At 41.1% G+C, this 20,072-nt stretch overlaps 1 protein-coding gene across 1 annotated transcript in view; it reads right to left on the bottom strand.

Annotated features, from left to right (window-relative positions):
* The window catches only part of csmd3b (CUB and Sushi multiple domains 3b), a 1,478,622-nt gene that overhangs the window by 201,658 nt on the left and 1,256,892 nt on the right, over positions 1-20,072 (bottom strand). Inside the window, exons 32-34 of the mRNA XM_080194817.1 lie at positions 18,023-18,226; positions 2,369-2,493; positions 392-488 (exon numbers count right to left, since the gene is read on the bottom strand). Coding sequence (XP_080050943.1) covers positions 392-488; positions 2,369-2,493; positions 18,023-18,226 — 426 coding nt within the window. The remainder of the gene's footprint in view (positions 1-391; positions 489-2,368; positions 2,494-18,022; positions 18,227-20,072) is intronic.

The following is a 20,072-nucleotide window of genomic DNA, read 5'->3' on the forward strand; positions in this document are numbered from 1 at the left end:
GCAGTGCACGTACGGTTAGAATCCACAATGCAGGAGCAAAAACTGCAAGTCTTGCTTATTTTTAAAAGAGATTAACAATTCCATTAAAATGAAGAATATACTTTCAAAAAAAATGAAGAGTCTCTTTTATGAGGGGAAAGACCTGACAGAGTTGGTTACCTCAGCTACGGTTGAAGCGATCAGCATAAAATACATAAACGTACGCTCTTGCAGTTTCTGATAATCTTTGATCTCACTGGTGAGATTGCTGTGCTTTCACGGTTGCCCGCTTTTCAGTTATTCAGGCAACAATTAACAAATCAAATGAGAGGAAATATGATAAAGTGAGCATGACGCTCCATTTTTGGAGTGTAATTATTTGACACAGATTTGTCTTATCTGACTCCCTTACCTGAAAAGCTCCCAAGTCTTGGGGCATTAGTATCAACTCCATCAAAGAAATCCAGTGAGTCCCAGTTGTGCTCTGTCGCAAAGCTGATCACTTGAACCTGGAGGATATGAAGGCACGAATTTAGAAAAATGCAAGCCATTCCAAGTATTTCTTAAAGTAAACTATGACTGAGATCATTCCAAATACAGATAACTATAGGCATATTTGCATTTTGCTGTGTTATTAATTTATTACAAATGTTAATAAACAACAAACAAAGAACAGTACAGCAGAAGAACAGCTCTTTGGCCCTTCAAGCCTGGACTGATCATGTTGTCCTATCGAGACCAACCACTTTTAGCCCTCTATCCTTCCTCTCTTCATGTGTAATTAATTTAGTTGATAAATGTCTGAAAAATATTTCCTGCAAGAAGTGGTGGGTTGTTAATGCAGCCGAAGATTCTTGCAAATGTCAAATTTTGGTAAATTATGATGTCCAATTGGCCATTAGCCTTCACGCACATTCCATTGGATGATCTGTACCTCCACCTTGGTTTTTATCCGCTTTTCATTTCATAACATCGAATAATAGAATCCCGAGTGTAGAAGGAGGCCATTTGGCCCATCAAATCTGCACCGACCACAATCCCATCTCGGCCCCACCCCGCCGAACTCCACATATCCACCCCGCCAATCCTGACACCAGGGGCAATTTTAGCATGGTCAATCATCGAACCTGCACATCTTTGGACTGTGGGAGGAAACCGGAGCACCCAGAGGAAACCCATGCAGACACAGGAAGAACATGCCATCTTCACACAGACAGTGATCTGAAGCTTGATTTGGACTCGGGTCTCTGGCGCTGTGAGGCAGCAGTGCTAATTACTGTGCTGCCCATGGCTGTATCCAACAAAAATCTATTCACCTCACTCTTGCACATTTTAATTGATTCAGTATCCATAGTTCATTTTGCAGGGGAGAGGGAGTTCCAGATTTCCACTGCCCTTGTGATAAAGTGCTTCTTGATTTCACACCTAAATGGCCTTGCTGTGCTGCTAAGATAATGCCTCTTTCTGTGTTATCTCATGAGACAACAGAGAATAAATGCGGAATGACCATCAAATCCCTTTATCACCTGACTGCTGATACAGAAATAATTACATAGGACTGGATGAAGCCTCCGCTTTCCAAGCTTTCTCTGAACCATTGGAATGGAATCTGATGACAATCTTCCAAAATGGAATTTCTACTAATTCCTTATCACATCGCCACCTGGAGTTAACGAAAGACAGACTGTAGGGTTCAGATTGTAGAAGCATTTCTGCTGGAAACTTGGTGTTGTGCACATCGAGTCAGTCTTGGGTTGCCGCCATTACGTTCAAGGGGACTTATTTTGTTAAAGACAGAAAAGTAATGCCAGGTAGGGCGGAATACAGTGAGCATCATTGGAGTGCAGCAACAGAGGGATAAAGATGTTAGGTGGCAAATCAATATGGAAATAGCTCTGATTTTATGAATTGAGATAAGACAAAGTCCATGTTTTGCACAAATATAATAAATGTCTGCAGTTAGATTGCCTGTTTGAGCATCAAAAACTCATATCAATGGGACGAAGGAACAATTTTATAAATTTCTGTGCAGAATTTCTTATGAAACACTGTCCAGGAATGCAAGAGAGAGAAAAATAATGCCAGGCTATGCAAGTTTCACACTGGAAGCAGTCTTAGTGCTAGACTAAGTGACAGATGATGTTCAAATGTAAATTTTGCAGTGCAGCACTCAGGCTTACAAATGCCAACAACAGGAAGCTTTTAATTCTTTCACCTCTTATATTGTGACTATGAACTCTTACAGTCGGATTAAATACCAGCGACACTGCACTGTGCCACATGAGCACAAGTGCATCAGAAACTAAGATAGAAACAGAGGCATCTGTTCAAAATAATTGGAATTGGATGCAGCTAAATGGTATAAACAATGCAGAAATTGGAGCCTTACTTGTATACCAGCACCTTCGGGCACCATGATTTTCCAGACGCAGTTCAAATTGTTATCATATGGTTCAGGATAACTTGGAGACAGAATGCTCCCTCTGCGCTTTGTTAAAATTCCACCACAGGGCACTGAAAGAAAACAGAAATGCTGAAACTAAGAAGTGGCCCTGACAGTAATATTAGGGCAGGGAACAGGGAAGACATGGTGCTGCTTGACAACAGCTTATCGAGGGTTTACTAAAAGAGCCATGAATAATACAGCAATTGTACTGTCTGGAGGGATGCGAGAAACATTCGGGATCTCTTATTTATTCTCTTTGAATACTTGTAAGCATTTCAGGAATGGAAAGTGCAGTTTTCTTATACTGTCAGAAATCAGCAAACCTGGAAACAACACTTGTAAAAATATATAATGTAAACCTCTGATTGTGCTCTTTAACTTAATAACTAATTGAAAACAAGCCTGCTTAATAAGTCGATTAAACTATGTTCAATAAAGTATTGAACTTTACAGCAACCCACGAACTAAGCCAATACTCCAAGCAATGAACATAAAGTGATACATTGATATTTGGTTAAAGAAAATACAGTGATTGTATTAGAAATACGTCAAAACTCTTAGGAGAGAACTTTAGAGGAGATCCAGCCATTTCACTGCAGGGAAACTCAATTATTGATGTTGTGCTCAGCCTTAGTTTACCCAGACCTGCAAAATGCTTCAGGTAAGTTATACACTATTATGTTTCTCTCTGTTACTCGAGAACAAGAACTGATCTCCAATCTGCAACAGTCACCCACGCACGAGCCACTTATGCCTTTCCGAGACTGCTTGCCACTAGATAAACTTCAATGTCTGAGCAATTACTCAAAAACAAAATTCTCCCTTTTCTTGCGTTGCTTTTTGAAATTCCAGTTTCACTCACATTGAAAGGATCAAGGACACGTGCATCAAGAGAATTATTGATATTCAGTACTCAAGATAGTCATTGGGAATTAGACTTTGGAAACTTTGAAATGTCGGTGAACTGTAGAAACGAAGGTGGCTTAAGGTCAAGAACCTTCACCCACCCAATAAATGTGGGTACAATTCTTCTACCACATGTGGTTATGGAGAATAGACATATTTTATTCACTGCTTCTCAGCTCCATATCAGCAGGGGGACCTCATCTTACTTACTGGCGCAGATAGGCAGAAAAAGATTATTGCATTCTTTCTTAAAATGAGAACACAAAATTCAAAAATATGTGATTCGCTACATAACCACAAGTAGCAGAAATTGTACTTGCTGGCTACTAAACATTTTGCCAGTTTGTTGAATGTATGCATTTGAGATGTCTTGATTATTCGAGATTCAGTCACTGGCAGCAGGGAATATTGAATTGCCCCAGTAATGGGAGATAGATTATGTTACATGCACACATCATTAATGTTTTATTTACCTTGAGACACAAAGTGCAACAGTACCTCAATCCCTATGAACTGGGCTGGCTTTGGATCTTTTAAAGCAGATTTTAAAGATCTAATTTGGTTCCAGCAATCAGTTTAATGATCTGCTTCATTAGCTGAATGCTTTAAAAGAAAACCGTTTGGAAAAGGGCCCGAGAGGGGCTTTTAACTTTCTTTGCCTGGAAGAAGTAAAGGGTAACATCCAAGCACCACGTCATTTCCCAGCTCATGGGGATTTTAACTTTTCTCCTTTACCTGAATGGTTGAGACACCTGCTTGACTGAGGAAGAAGCCTCATAAATATCTGCAAATAAATAAGGCCCTACGATAATTTTAGCAGCCTTTAACAAATAAAAGAACCAGACTTTCGAGCTGACAAGCAATTAAAATAGGCCAGTTGCCAAATGAATCATATTCCAAAGCCTCGTGCTCATTACAAGAAAATTCGACAAATCAAGCCAACAAATTTTCCTCATGGATTTGCTACCAACTACTGTTTGCTCCTTCAGCTGTTTGTCCATGGTGTCCAACTGGAGCATCCTATTACCCACTTTGATGTTTTGTGGAAGTGGCTGGGACATAGGAGGTATCTCTGAGGCCTGCTAAGTCTTCGATATAAGTTAACGATGATGCATTTTGGTCAAGAGTTTCTTGTTCACTTAGCCTGTTAAGGATTTTCACAGTAACTTCATGTAAGCCTACATGTGACACTAATAAAAAAGACACACTTTCCCTTTCACAAATTTATCTTGATTCTGCATGATTACTTTCAATTTATCTAAGTGTTCAGCTAGAACATCTTTAATAATTGCTTTGAACATTTTCCCAATGAACAATGTTAAACGAACTGACTTATTGTTCCCCGTGTGCTGTCTTCCTTCCTTTTTCAATATAGTAGTGATCAATCATTATTTTCCAGTCTAATGGAACTTCCCTTGAATTTAGTGAATTTTGGGAAATGAAAATGACCGTCTTGACTACCTCAGCACAAGCCACTTCTTTTAATACCTTGGGATGAAATCTATTCATATCTGGAACCTTGTCAATCCTCAGTTCCAATTACTTGCTGAGTGCTACTTTCCTGGTGATCATAATTCTCTGAAGTTCCTCCCTTCCTTCCAGTTACTGACTTCGAGCCATTTCTTGCATGTTGCTTGGATCCTCAATCGTGACACCAATGCAAAATACATGTTCAATTCATCCGCCATCTTATTTTCCATGATTCCCCAGACACACTTTCTATAGGACCAACACTGTGCTAATTATTTTCTTTTGTTAATTATCTACAGAAATTCTATCTGTCTTTAAATTTCAAACTATCTTTCTCTCGTACTCTATTCTTTCCTCTCCTTATTAATCTTTTCGTCATTCTTTTCAGCTTTTTGTATCTTCTGACCTGCTTCCCACCTCAGCACAATTTTTTTTTCTTGAAGTTTAATACTATCTTTTAACTTCATCAGTTAACCATGGACAGTGTGTCCTCTCCTTGCAAGTTTTCTGTCTTGTTAGAGCATATCCATTCTGTTTATTCTGAAATATCCCCTTAAAATTCTGCCACAGCATCTCCATTGGCTTATTCTCCTTAACCTAAACTGCTAGTTCACCTTTGCTAGCTCTTCGTGCGTGCATTTATAAAAGCCTTATTTAAGTTAAAATACTAGCCTTAGACCCACTCTTCTCTCCCTCAAACTGAACGTAAAATTGAATCGTATAATGACCATTGCTACTGAGGATTGCCTTCACTATGATGTCACAAGTTCATCATACCTCATTGCTCAACAGCAGGTTTTATACAGCCTGGTCCCTGGTTGGCTCCACAACTTGTTGTTTTAAGAAATTATCTCAAAAATGTTCCATGAATTCTTATCTAGGTTACCTTTACAGTCGATATGTAGACTAAAATTCCCAATGATAATTGCTATACCTTTCAGATAAGGTCCCATTATTTCTTCTTTGATACCAAGTCCTACCATGCAGTTACTGTTAGGGTGCCTCTACATCGCTTGCACAAGTGACTTCTTGCCTTTATGATTTCTCAGCTCTATATAATTCGCTTTTACATCTTGGTTTTATGAATTTAGGTCATCGCTCTCTATTGGGCTCATATCACTTTTAATGTCACATACCCTTCTGTATTTAGACCCCAATCTATGTCACCCTGCAGCCACGTCTCTGTAATGGCTATGAGATCATACTTACTTACCTTTATTTGTGTTATCTAATCAAGTTTGAAGTGTATTTATTAGTGTCACAAGTAGGCTTGCATTAACACTGCAATGTAGTAACTGCGAAAATCCCTGAGCCACCACACTCCAGATTCAGGTACGTTGATGGAGAATTTAGCATGGTCGATGCATCTAACCGGCACATTTTCCGAGCAGTGGGAGGAAACCAGAGCTCTCAGAGGAAACCCATGTAGACACAGGAGAAAGTGCAGACTCTGCACAGGCAGTGACCCAAGCCTGGAATCTAATCCAGGTCGCTGGCACTGTGAGGCAGCAGTGCTTACCACTGTGCCACTCGTTTTGTTTTGAATGCTGCATGCATCCAAGTTCTATCCTTTTATTATTTGTTACCACTAGCCTCAGCTGCTGATTTACTCTAAGATTTGTACTCTGTCCTTTGTGATATCTGTTGCTATCTCACTCCCCAGATTAATACCTTCCCCTCTTGCCATGCCTCTCCTGTTTAATCTCTATGCTCAGTCTTATAGTTAAGCCATTGATGAAATTAATTCCAATTGATTTGATTGATGTGGCCATGCAAAACTATGTGGTGAATTGTACAGAAAGTGAAGGTTGGATGCTGCTAAAAGTTGAATGGGTGTAAAGAATTGTGTGATAGAGAATTTTTTGCAATGCAGAGTGAGAAAGTTGAGAGAAGACTTGAAGTGCAAATTTCATTGAATCAGCATATGTAACTACTTTTACTAAAATTAAGTGATCACGTGTGTGTCAACTTCTGATGCCATCGCTCTGGAAGCTTCCTGTCTCTTCATCTGCATCTGTGAGCTGGGCTATTTCTGGTGGCCTATATTCCAGGCCTATCCAAGTCTGTTGTGCCGTCTGCTCCCACAAGGACTAAATAAGGAGATCAGTGAGAGAGTGAAAGTGAAGTATTCATCAAATTGACTGAGTGCATCTGACAAGTGTGATTATCAGACACAAGAAATCCCATTGCATGAGGAATGGCATGGTGGATGGAAAAATGGGGATGTGGTGAATTGTACAGAAAGTGAAGGTTGGATGCTGCTGAAAGTTAAATGGGTGGAAAGAATAACGTGATAGACAATTTTTCGCAGAGAGAGATTTGTGAGAAAACTTAATGTACAATTCTCAGCGCATGTAGCTACTTTTACAAACATTTCTAAGGTACGATAACAAACTGGCCATGAAATTTGTGAAAGACTGGGGACATGCCTATCTTTGCTATGCAGGTTAGGAATGCAGAGTCTGCACTTATGATCTGACACACCCTTAAAATGTCTTCCTGAAATTGGGAACAGTGAGAAGTCTCATAACATTAAGTTAAAGTCCAACAGGTTAATTTCTCAGGTGAGTCCTGAGGGAAGGAGCAGTGCTCCAAAAGCTTGTGATTCCAGATAAACCTGTTGGACATTAACTTGATGTTGTGAGACTTATTATTGTGCCCACACCAGTCCAATGCCAACATCTCCACATCATGAAATTGGGAAATCCTAGGAATGGGATCAGGAATCCCAGATTAGGCCCCAGCTGCCATCTTCGCCCTTTACTTCATCTCCCAAGCACTATGAAAATCCGGCTCTCTGTCTGTAGATTGGCTTTGAATTTCATCTCCCTCAAGTGCAAGCCTTGTCCTCCATTTGGGCAACTTCAAATAACTTTGCACGGCTAGTATTATCAGGTCTCGTACAGATCCTAAAAAACAATCAGAGCATTTGCCAACCTTTGATTATTCTAGTGAGAGACTGGCAAATTTACATAGTCATTCTTCATCATTTAATCCTTCTGTCCTTTCAATCATTCTGATTATACTCTTCTGCATCCTTTCAAAAAGCTGCAAATGTCTTTTTGTACTGTGACAGCTGAACTGTACACACAGGTTTGAAGAGGGAAGTCATAGTGGGAAATTGGTACAAGGAAAACATTTATAAAATTCTGAACTGTGTGAAAAAGAATTTTAAAAAACTTAACAGACAACGTGATACAAGATAAAAGGGAACAAGATGAAATTATAAAGACAAACAATAAAATCGCACTAAAGGGATATGTAATCTATTACCTGAGGCAATGAGAAAATGGCTCCTGAGATGGGGAAATAATGAGATAATTAAATGGTTATTTTGTGACTTCGTGTTGAGGTGGGTGCTGGTCCCTGAGTTCACGATGTATAAAGGAGAGATTTGAGTTGAAATTTTTAATGTTGCAAGTGCGGCATAGCAAAACGATTCAGGAAACTTAAGCAATATAAGCTACAGACTGTGTTTCTATTCAATGCTGATCGAGATGGCTGAGAAATTGCAAGCATGACTGATACTTTTTAAGTTAAGTTCCAATGGTTTGAAATGTTTTAAATGCAGTCTATTCTTTAAAGTAAAAAAAAGACTGGAATGAAACTTCTAAGTACAGATATATGAGTCATGTCCCAATTGTGACGAAAGACTTTGATGATGGACAGTATAAGGGATCATGTAAAAGGATAGCATGTGATTAAATATTCCCAGCATTGATTCTGAAGGGATAGTTTGTTTCTCATGAATTTACTGATATTTGTTTGAGGTCGTTGTAGATTTTCTGGAAATATGCAAGGTTGTAGATTTTATCTCGATGGTTCATGTAGCTATGCTCCGATCCATTTTTGATTTTACGCTGGGAGATACTTTCCCTTTCACACCCTTCTTGTAAGTAGATCTTCCCGTTGCATCCTTCAACCTACTTCAGGAGGTTAGACATTGAACTATCTGTTCTGCAACTTCGAAATTAGGAATGTTTATCTGGTTCTTCCATTAAGTGGCAATGGTCATTGGGTTGCAGCTCCACTTGAACATCTTCTTGCTCGACACCGTCCTGCATTTCTTGCTGGGGTTTCTAAGCTTGGATTTGCCAGAAATGCAGATCTCAGTGGCAATTGACCACTGCTGGAAGACAGATTACATCCCTATTTATGATAACATCTGCCATATGGTGACTTTGAAGGTCTAGTATAAATGTTCATAAATAGGTGGGTGTCACTGATAAATTTTAAAAAACTGCATGATTGACACTTACATTAACTTGTAGGGCAGCTTTTTTGTCAATGTTTGACTAAGTTATGAATGGATTACTTTTTTTTCAAAATTAATTTTTCATACATTCCATTATACACTATGTGATTCATTGGTTCTAGAAAAGTTAAATAGGTCAGTGTGCATGGAAGTGTCATAGCTTGGTAAAGAAGGCATGAACAGACATAGGGTTTGTGTGGAAATGACACTGCTTAACATTCTGGGTATGAGAAGATGGGTGTAAGAAAAGTTTGACATATGGGGACCTAGGTCAGAGCTTGGCACAGTGGACATAAAAAATATTTTTAAAAGGGGCCCTCATGCATATTAAAATTGACAACTCCTCCGAGGCGTTGTGAACCGTAAGTCTTTAAAAACCTGGCCCGACTCCATGGAAATTGCTAAACAGTAGGACAGTGGAGCGAGCCTGGGTGGGAATGCTGGGTGGAGGATTTTGACTGGAACCTGTCCACACCCTTTAAAAGCATTCCGAAAAATCAGACAGTCTGGGAACTGGAATCAGTTAATTTGACTTAATGAAAATCCAGGCCCATAAATGGCCATCGACTGAATAGCTTTGTATATTATTGTATTGTATATTAATACATACATTAACGTATTAATCTATTTACTGACAGATATATTTGATCGACATGTAGGTTACTTAACCTACTTATTCATCTTAGAAGAACAGTTTCATAAACTGACAAAATAGATTAATACACTAACAACGATCAGGTCTCCAGTTTCAATGATATAAGTAGAATAAATAGAAGGAAAAAACTTTTCCTCTTTTCTCCTAAGACAACCCTTTCATCCCAGGAATCAACCAAGTGAACTTTCTCTGAACTATCTTCAATGCAGGTACATCCGTCTCTAAAGGAGGAGACCAAAACTATACAGTGTATTCCAGACTACCACGGTATTCTGTAATCTCCCCAGTGCCCTGTACAATTTGAGCACGATTTCCCTACTTTTATATTTCATCAGCCTTGTAATAAAAGCCAATGATCCATTTGCCATTAAAACGTCTTGCTGTATCTGCACGCTAACTTTCAAGGTTTCATGTATGATGATACCCGATCCCTCTTCACTTCAGCATCCAGAGGCCTGCTCCTACTCAAATAATACTTGGATCTTTTATTCTTCCCACCAAGATGGGCAATGTCACATTTCCACACGTTATAGCCATCTGCCAATTTTCTGTCTACTCACTTGAATTATTCTCAATCCATTTGTAGACTCATGTTTCCTTCTCACAACTTGCTTCCCAGCCCTTTTAGCATTGTTGGCAAATCCGGCTACAAAACACTCGGACCCTTCACCCAAGTCACGATATAGGGCGAGTTCAGAAATTCCCGCCCGATTGCAATGGACATTTCCAGTGTCGGACCCTCACCCGCGCCGATTCCGTGGTGGGTGATGTGGTAGAGTTTTGTCTAAAGTTTGTAAATTGTTGAGAGTAATTCCTGTGGCAGCCAAGAGTTACAGCTTGCATCCACCCTGCCCACCACCCCACCCCTCCGTCACTAAAAATGATCCATTTAACTTGACTCTATTTCCTGTCAGCTAATTAGAACATAGAACATTCCAGCGCAGTACAGGCCCTTCGGCCCTCGATGTTGCACCGACCAGTGGAACCAATCTAATGACCCTCGAGCCTAAACTATTCCAATGTTATCCATGTGCCTATCCACTGACCATTCGAACGCCCTTAAAGTTGGCGAGTCCACAACTGCTGCAGGCAGGGCATTCCACGCCCTTACTACCCTCTGAGTAAAGAACCTACCTCTGACATCCGTCCTATAGTTATCACCCCTCAATTTAAAGCCATGTCCCCTCGTGTTACCCACCTGTGTTAATATATTACCCTAACATCTTGAGCAGTTAACTTGTAACAGTAATTTTTTTATGTGGCATCTTATCAAATGCTTTTTGGAAACACAAACACACTGTGTGTATTTATTCTCCTTTATTAACCCTGTTTGTGACATCCTCAAAAAACTCTTATACATTTGTCAAACAGGATTTTCCTTTCATCGACCACGTTGACTCTGCTTGATTGTATTGTGATTTCCTAACTGTCCTGCTATGATGTTCTTAATCATAGATTCCAGCGTTTCCCAATGACAGATGTTATTGGTTGTCTGACCTACAAGTTCCTGCTTCCCCATTCTTGAATAGAGGTGTTACATTTGCAGTTTTGCCATCTACTATGACCTCCCTGAATTGTGTGAATTTTGAGAGATTGGGAACATAAGAATATAAGAAATAGGAGCAGGAGGAGGCCATCTAGCCCTTCGAGCCTGCCCCACCATTCAATAAGATCATGGCTGATCTGAAGTGGATCAGTTCCACTTTCCCGCTCTCTCCCCATAACCCTTAATTCCCTTGTCTGTCAAAAACCTATCTACCCGTGACTTCAATATACTTAGCGAGGTAGCCTCCGCCACTTCAATGGGCAGAGAATTCCAGAGATTCACCACCCTTTGAGTGAAGAAGTTCCTCCTCAACTCCATTCGAAACTGCCCGCCCCCTCCCCCCCCTTCTTATCTTGAGGCTGTGCCCTCTCATCCTGCTGTCCTTTCTGAGTGGGAAGAATCTCTCTACCTCTACCCTATCCATCCCTTTCATTATCTTATACGTCTCTCCAAGATCCTCCCTCATCCTTCTGAACTCCAACGAGTACAGACTCAGTCTATTTAGTCTCTCTTCACAGCCTAACCCCCTCATCTCCGGTATTAGCCGAGTGAACCTCCTCTGTACTCCCTCCCAGGCCAAAATATCCTTGCGCAAGTGCGGCGACCAAAACTGCACACAGGACTCCAGCTGCGGCCTCACCAGTGCCCTGTACAGTTGCAGCAAGACCTCCCTGCTTTTATATTCTATCCCCCTCGCTATAAAGGGAAGCTTTGGCAAAGCAAACATATCCCCAAGCATACTCCAATGCTCAGCTTTATTCTCATTATGAATAACATAAGGTGTCAAGGATTACAAAGGTCACTGCTCAACCCTTGGTTTGTAATTTTTCTTGAAATAATCTATGTTGCAAGCAGTCAGGAGACACTCGACATTATTTTTCTGAGATTTTCCAACCCCTCTATTTGTAAGCAAGTATTCTTGAAAGACACGCAGTGGAATCTACTTACAATGTAACTGTCTGAATTTTCTTGGAGGAGACAGCTTTGCACAGTGAATTGAAATTGGTAGCGAATGCTTGCACAGTTCTGAAGAGGCAATGCAGCAGAAAGCTGCAAAGCATCAATTGGTCCTTAAGTGGGTTTTAGTTTGCTGAGTTAAAAGTTCTAATGAAAAGACACATGTTGACGATCATCAAGAAATCTGATCTGACACCCACCACACAAATTGTGTTTTCCCCTGTAATTACTTTGGGTCTACAATTTTGGTTTGATATATTGAGCTCAGATTAAGGTGGCACGGGAAATTGAAACTGAGGCCTGTCCTTTTAACCTAAACAACAACTTGTATGTATACAACACCTTTAACATAGCACAATGTCCCAAGGCAGCTCACAGGAGCATTATCAAGCAACATTTGACACATGAGGAGGATTAGGACAGGCAGCAAAAGCTTTGGTGAGAGAAGTATCTTTGAGGGCGAAAAGGGGTAGACGGGAAGAGGATAGAGAGACAATTCCAGAGCTTCGGGTTTTACTAAGGAAAGCATAGCTACCCAAAAAGTGAGGAAAAATGGAGTTGTGTGAGGGGCTATAATTGGAGGAACATAAATCTCTGAGGATTACGGAGTGGAGAAGGTTTCACAGACAGAAAGAGGCAAGGCCTTGGAGAGATTCACAAACAAGAAAAGAAATTTTAAAATCAAGGCATTGATGTGTCCTGTTCTAACTCTCAAAGCGAGGTGATGCATTTTGGTAGATTGAACCAGGGCAGGACTTACTCAGTTAATGGTAGGGCATTGGGGAGAGTTACAGAGCAAAGAGATCCAGGGGTAAAGGTTCCTATCACCTTGAAAGTGGAGTCACAGGTGGACAGAATGGTGAAGAAGGCATTCAGCATGTTTGGTTTCAATGGTCAGAACATTGAATACAGGAGTTGAAGTTGTACGAGATATTGGAAAGGCCACGCTTGGAATACTGTAATACTGTATACAGTTCAGGTCATACCAAAACAAAAAGGATATTATTAAACTGCAAAGAATGCAGAAGAGATTACTTGGATGCTACCGGAACTTGATGGTTTGAGTTATAAGGAGGGGCTGGATAAACTGGGACTTTTTTCCTCTGGAGCGTAGAAGGCTGAGGGGTGATTTTCATACAATCCCTACAGTATAGAAAGAGGCCATTTGGCCCATCGAGTCTGCACTGACCACAATCCCACCCAGGCCCTACCTCCAATTCTCTACATAATTATGCACTAACTCCTACACCTCTCAGGACACGAAGGGGCAATTTTTAACATGGCCAATCAGCCTAACCCGCACATCTTTGGATTATGGGAGGAAACCAGAGCACCTGGAGGAAATCCAGGCAGACACGAGGAGAATGTGCAAACTCCACACAGACAGTGACCCAAGCTGGGAATCTAACCCAGGTCCCTGGAACTGTGAAGCAGCAGTGCTAACCACTGTGCTACCGTGCCACCCCTCTTATAGAGGTCCATAAAATAATGAGGGGCATAGATCAGCTAGATAAGCAATATCATTTCCCAAACGTAGGGGAGTCTAAAACTAGAGGGCATAGGTTTGAGGTGAGGTAGGAGAGATACAAAAGGGTCCAGAGGGGCAAATTTTTTCACACAGAGGGTGGTGAGTGCCTGAAATAAGCTGCCAAAGGTCACAGTAGAGGTGGGTATGAATTTGTCTTTTAAAAAGTGTTTGGACAGTTACATGGGTACCATGGGTATAGAGGGATATGGGCTAAATGTGGGCAATTGGGACTCGCTTAGGGGTTTAAAAAAAAGGATGGCATGGACAAGTTGGACGGAAGAGCCTGTTTCCATGCTATAAACCTCTTTGACCCGATAACTCAAGTTAAAATGCTGCTGCTTCACTTTGAGATGGGTCAAAACTCGAACCATACAATGGTGGTGGAACAGATTGTCACCAATGACAATTCAGATCCCAAATCAAATGATACATTTCCCAGCAGGCATAAGGCCAGCGTGTGGGGAAAAAATAACAAGTGACGCATTGCGTTCCCAACATGTTCATGTCCATCAGCTGTTATAATCTTGACAGTGTTGCTGCTGCACAACATTCGAAGAAACTCACAGCTCGTACGACCATCAAATACAGTCATCCTCACCCAGTGTAAAATTCATAAAAATAAAACTTTGCCACAATATTACTTCTATGGCCAGTGGGAACAGCACTGACCTTCAATCACACTGAGAGAGTTATTAAACTTAGAAATATGAACATTGCCATTAACACAGAAATGGAACCACATTGGAAATAAGTGGTTGGCGGGATGGGCACTGTGTGAACTTAATATACCTCACGTGCTTTGGGGGCCACGTTTTGCTTTGTAAGGCCCTTGTGAAGGATCTTGGGGCATTTTATTCTGTCAATCACACTATAGAAATATGAGTTGTTGAAAATAACCCATTGGTTCAAAGAGTCCGAGCACAACTTTTTTCACACCCAAGCACAATAAATTTGGGCTCGACCAAAAAAAGTAACATGAATGACTTAGCAAAAGCTACGTTAAAAAGAGAGTCACAAACTGGAAACCTTCCACAAAATAAATATTTTCAGCCAGGGATAAGAACACAAGATTGCATTAATTACCAGAGATACCTTAAATACCTGAGAGCGTTGAAGATTGGGAACAAAACGCATTAACATTTAATTCAATTCCTGAACACAATGCAGCAAATCTTATTTTTTTTTTAAATAAATATTTTCTCCTAACAACAGTAAAAAGTAAAAATAGACTCATTCGTGTAAGGCAGTGGGGCGTGGGGAGCGGGGAGGGGCGGAGAGCGGGGAGGAGTGATGATCTTATTGGCTCGTCATGCCAGTGGATCCAATGACAAGCCAGTGGGATTGTCAGAGAGGTGAAAACCCAGGTTCGCTCCCAGCTTCTTCCCTCTCACAACAATACCGGCATCGGTTGCTGGTGTGATCATTCTCGTGCCTGAGAAGGACAGAAGGCTGATCATAATTTCTACATCTAAATTTAAATGCGAGTGAGCCCAGGATGGCATTGTCTGGCCTCTCTTGCCTTCGTGGCCTTACCCAGTGTTGGTCTTCACTGGCGAGGATCACGTTTGGGCCCCAGCAACTGGGACCGGACGCGATGACCTCACCAATGGGACCAGAGGCCATTGAGGCCCACCCCCCAGGTGGTTGGGGTGGGGGGGGGGGGGGGGGGGGGAACGGACGACAGTCCTAGGGTGCCTAATGGGCATCCTGGCACAACCCACTAGACACCAGGCATGTCAAGAGGTGGGGCCAAAGGGGAGTGGGTGGGGCCTGAAGGGAAGGCTGTATGTGGAGATCTGCACACTCTGCAATTGGGGATCACTGGGGTGATGAATGGGAGCCATGGTCATGGTGAGGGCTGATGGGGAGACGGTGGGGGGAGTGATTCCCAGTGCACCAACTGTGTACACGTTACAGAATGCACTGGGGAATCTTGCACATGTGCAATTGCACCCTCTCGCAGCCATCAGCCAGCTTCCTGGCGTGAATAGGCTCTGTCCACTCCTCCATTGGTGCAAATCACATTTTGTCTCATTTCTTTCACGAGGTGGCATAGGATTGAACTTTCCTCGCGTTGAAAAGGTGGGCACCTTTCTCTTCTGTTTTCATGATCATTCGGCGCTTAAAATTTTTTTGGTAACATCGCCCCAACCACCACCCCACCACCCCCCCAAGACCTGCGTCCATCACCTCCCTACCCGCTACCCCCCACCCCAGCTTCCCACGTATCTCTTCATTCTGGTGCCCATTATGGCAAATGTAAACAGGGATCCATGTTGCAAACATTCTTTCACTCGAATAAATGAAGCGTCTGCACCAGCCAGCTATGAACACGGAGAACTATTTGTGACTCCTGATCTCAAATATCATGCTCATGGTTCAACAGTTATTTGCTCAAAACTGAAGGAATCTTAAATAAGGGCTTCAGTAGCTGAATAGCTCAGCACAAAAACTATCACATAACTGAGACTTGAGCTTTTCGAATTACTTTTTATAGTTTTTGAGTTTCACCTTTAGCCTCAGAAGAGAAGCAAGACTCCAGATCCTGAGCCTGCCTCTGTCTCGCATTTGCCACCTTACATTTAGCACTAGAAGTCAGTTTAAATTGCCTGTCCTCATCTACACTATATTTTACTGGAATATTTGAAATTCTGTGTCTGTGTCTACAAGATTATTCATCTCAAGTTGCCTCCATCCATCATGGGAGTTATTGCTTTTTGAAAACCTTACTCATCTCCCTGAAGGAATACACCATTGGATTTCCTGATTCCGAGCTCTTGACTCACTTGAAACAATAATTTTTATTTTTCTCTGTTGTCTTTGCCCGGAATCCCTTTCTTTTCCTCATCCCTCTTTTATGTATGAATTCAAAAAGGGCAGACATTGCAAACCCCCATCCTGTATTTTGTGTGTGTGCAAAATAAACTCACCCTCTTACTTTACATTTTCATGAGTTTGATGTTGGGTTAATAAAAGAGAATCGGATTACTCCAAAACTGAAAGGTTGGGGGAAAATATTTCAAAAGGGGAACACAAAAATTCAAAAACACCTTTCGGTTTATGGACAGGTACTGCGGACAGAAATCAGTGCTGTTCTAAATTAAATTTCCTTCTGTCAACAGCAGAATGGTAAGAAAATCATGAGGCAGAAGCTACCTACACTGCTTATAATTTCAGGTCAATAAGTTTCAAAATGGAAATTGTGCAGTTTGATCACAATTCTAATTGGGGCAAGAGGGAGAATTCCCAAGGATCTATCTCTAGTTTTCTTCAGTTCATCTGCGTGTTGTTCTTTGATGATATTATCCACAGGCATAGTGTCAATTTAAGCTGGCAGTCACTTCCCTCAACTTTAACCAGATCCATGTTGACAGAAAACTTGTTCAGTATTCAGCCTTGGATGAGCTTAAACAACATCAAGTTAATAGTTGTGAAGACCATTGTGATTGTGAAATCCATTATCTTCGACCTGAAGCCCCTTTACAAACTCCATACGCACGTAGTGACTTCTTCTTTCTCCTTGGAGAAAGTCAGGTTGCGACACAAAACTTCAGTGTGCTTATCAAGCCCAAGTGGATGACGCAACCTCAGAGCCTCCTCATCACAAAGACTGCTGACTTCGCTAAACATCCGATTCTGAAATCTTCAAGCGTGTCTTTTTGGAAGTCAAGTCCTCCAAAGCATTCTCAACTGGCCTCACATCCTCCCCAAGTTTCAGCCATCCTCGGCACCATTCCCACTTATCCATTGGTCTCAGGTTCCACAATACCTCAAGTTCTGAATCCTCATCCATGATTTGACTCTCTTCATTGCACTGGCTCTCACTGTTTCTCTGTAATCTGCTTCATTCCTCATGCCTAACCTTCCATTACTTCAAATCTAGCCTCTACTTTATTCACCCCTCCTTCTACCTCATCAGTGGTTCGCGTGTCTCCTCCCGCTTGAGTCCTACTGTTAATCCTAATTAACTAATTCACCCTCTCTTCATTTTACATCTTCAACTGCTTGAAGACATTCCTTAAACCTATCATGTTAACCGAGCTTTCAGTCACCCTCTCCCTATTTCTCTTTAATAGGCTTACCATCAGTCTTTTCTAAATTATAAATTAAAGTACTTGTTTTTCACTCCATAGTCAATAAGGGAAAGAAAATCATGATTCAATTATTTGAAAGCTTCATTGAAGCAAATGTTCATCTACAATCATTTGGATCAAGTGTATAACTGAAAATGTAAAGAAATCCTACCCTAGGATTTGACATTGCTTTTCGTCAGTACTCACCAATACACGTGGGGAGAGTATCATTCCATTGAGCGAGAGCATTGGGCACTGAAGCACATTTAATCGCTGGTGAACCAGAGAGCACGTAGCCAGGATTGCATTCAAAGAGAACCACAGAGCCAACTGCAAAATCATTCCCAACTCTCTTGCCAAACCTTGGCTCAGGTACAGAGCTACACTGGGTTGCACTGGTCCTTGGCACAGCTAAATAGATTCCAAGAGAACAATTATATGGTCAATGATTCTTTTTTATTAAGAAACATTGCAAAATTAAAAATAACTTCAAAGTTTCAATTATGCAAAAAAGTTCTACAGTTCAGGGATGCTCAACGACATAGATGCACTTATACAACAACAAAAAATTAAAGTTCACAATGTGATTTTCTCTCGGATCAGTTGGAGTGTTCAAACGCCACTATTCCACAAAACACTGCAGATGTGTGCAACAATAACAGAAAATGTTGATAAAGGACATTGTCTGCGTGGCTTTTAACAAAATGTTAAGCACACAAAAGCCCGATGAATAGAAGCAAGGCTTATGGAAGAACAGATCCAGTGTGCAATTGGATTTTTAAAAATTGGCTAAAGGACAGAAGACAGCAATTTGTGGTCGATGGCTGATTTTTAGACTGGAGAGCAGTAGACAATAGTGTAGCCCAATGCTCGGTTCTGGTACCACTGCTTTTATTTTTGCTAGATGTAAATAGCTTGGATCTTGGAATACAGAATAATTTTTTGATTATATCTACCTTGGAGAAATGGGAAACAATGAGGACGGTGAAAATTGCTTACAACAGGGCATAATCGGCAAGCAGAATGGGCAGAAAAGTGGCAGACAAAACTCAATGCAGAGTAGTGTGAGGTGTTGCTGTTGGCAGATGGGATAAGGTGGGACAAGATCAATTTAATGGCACAATTCTAAAGAGTATACAGGAATAGAGGAACGTGTGGATATATTTGCAATGATTTTTGAAAGTGGCAGGAAATATTGAAAGAGTGGTTAGCAAAGCAGCAAAAAAGTTATGCTTTACCTACGTCATAAGTCTTCTGTTTAACTGTGTCCAGTTCTGGTCAACACACTTACGGAAAGGTGTGAAGGTCCTTGAGAGGGTGCTGAGAAGTTTTCTCAAAATGATTCCAGGAATGGGGGAGCTGGTTCGTTACAAGGGTAAGTTTGAAGAGCTGGGGTTATCTCCTTGGAGGGGAGATTGGGTAGAGGTGTACAAGATTATGACAAACTCAGGTAAGGGAGACAAGGAAAAAAACTCTTCCAATTAACTGATTGTATAAGGATTAGTGGACACAGACTCAACATTCTGGGTAAAAGGTGCAAGGTTATTTTACGCAGTGAGTGGTAATGTCCTGGATCTCTCTGCCCACCAGACTAGTAGTGCAGAAAAAAAATCAATGATTTCAAAATGAATGGGATAGAGAGTTGAAGGCAATAAACTCGCAGGGTTACCAGTTACCAAGTGGCGGTAAGGCTGATTGGGTTGCTCTGTATAGCCCTCTTCTGTGCAGTAAATGACTCTATGGTTCAGATTTTCACTGAGTCAGAATAATGCCGGATCCATTTAAAGAATGGTAGGCAGAACCTGATTCCCAGATTTCCTACCTCGTTCCCTGCACTTAGAATGGGTCATAAGTTTGCACCCTGGCTGGTTACTTCATGGGGGTTGGCATCTCCGAGCCACCTGCAATTTTCATGGAGTCAAGCTAGCTTCTCCATGACTCATGATTCCTCAGAGCAATTTTAGGAACAGTTTGGATCCAGTCATTTTTTTGAAAGGTAAATCCAAAAGTCTCAGTCATACATTTTCCATAACCCCATGGTATCTCAATGCTGATTTCTGAACAATATCTATCCCCATGTTGATTCATATTTCCACCTACCCTATTGCTTCTCAGAATGAGGACAGATGTAAGAAGTATTTCCATAGAACTGGATTGCCTCATTATGTATGCTTGATTGAGAGTACAGACTTAAAAAGTATTCTCGTTTGAGATTGTTTTGTTAACTAAAGGGAATTGTTAGCTTTGTTTGACATGT

Source organism: Carcharhinus amblyrhynchos, chromosome 8 (genome assembly GCF_965287045.1).
Source record: "Carcharhinus amblyrhynchos chromosome 8, sCarAmb.v2.hapA, whole genome shotgun sequence".
In the NCBI taxonomy this organism is placed as follows: domain Eukaryota; kingdom Metazoa; phylum Chordata; class Chondrichthyes; order Carcharhiniformes; family Carcharhinidae; genus Carcharhinus; species Carcharhinus amblyrhynchos.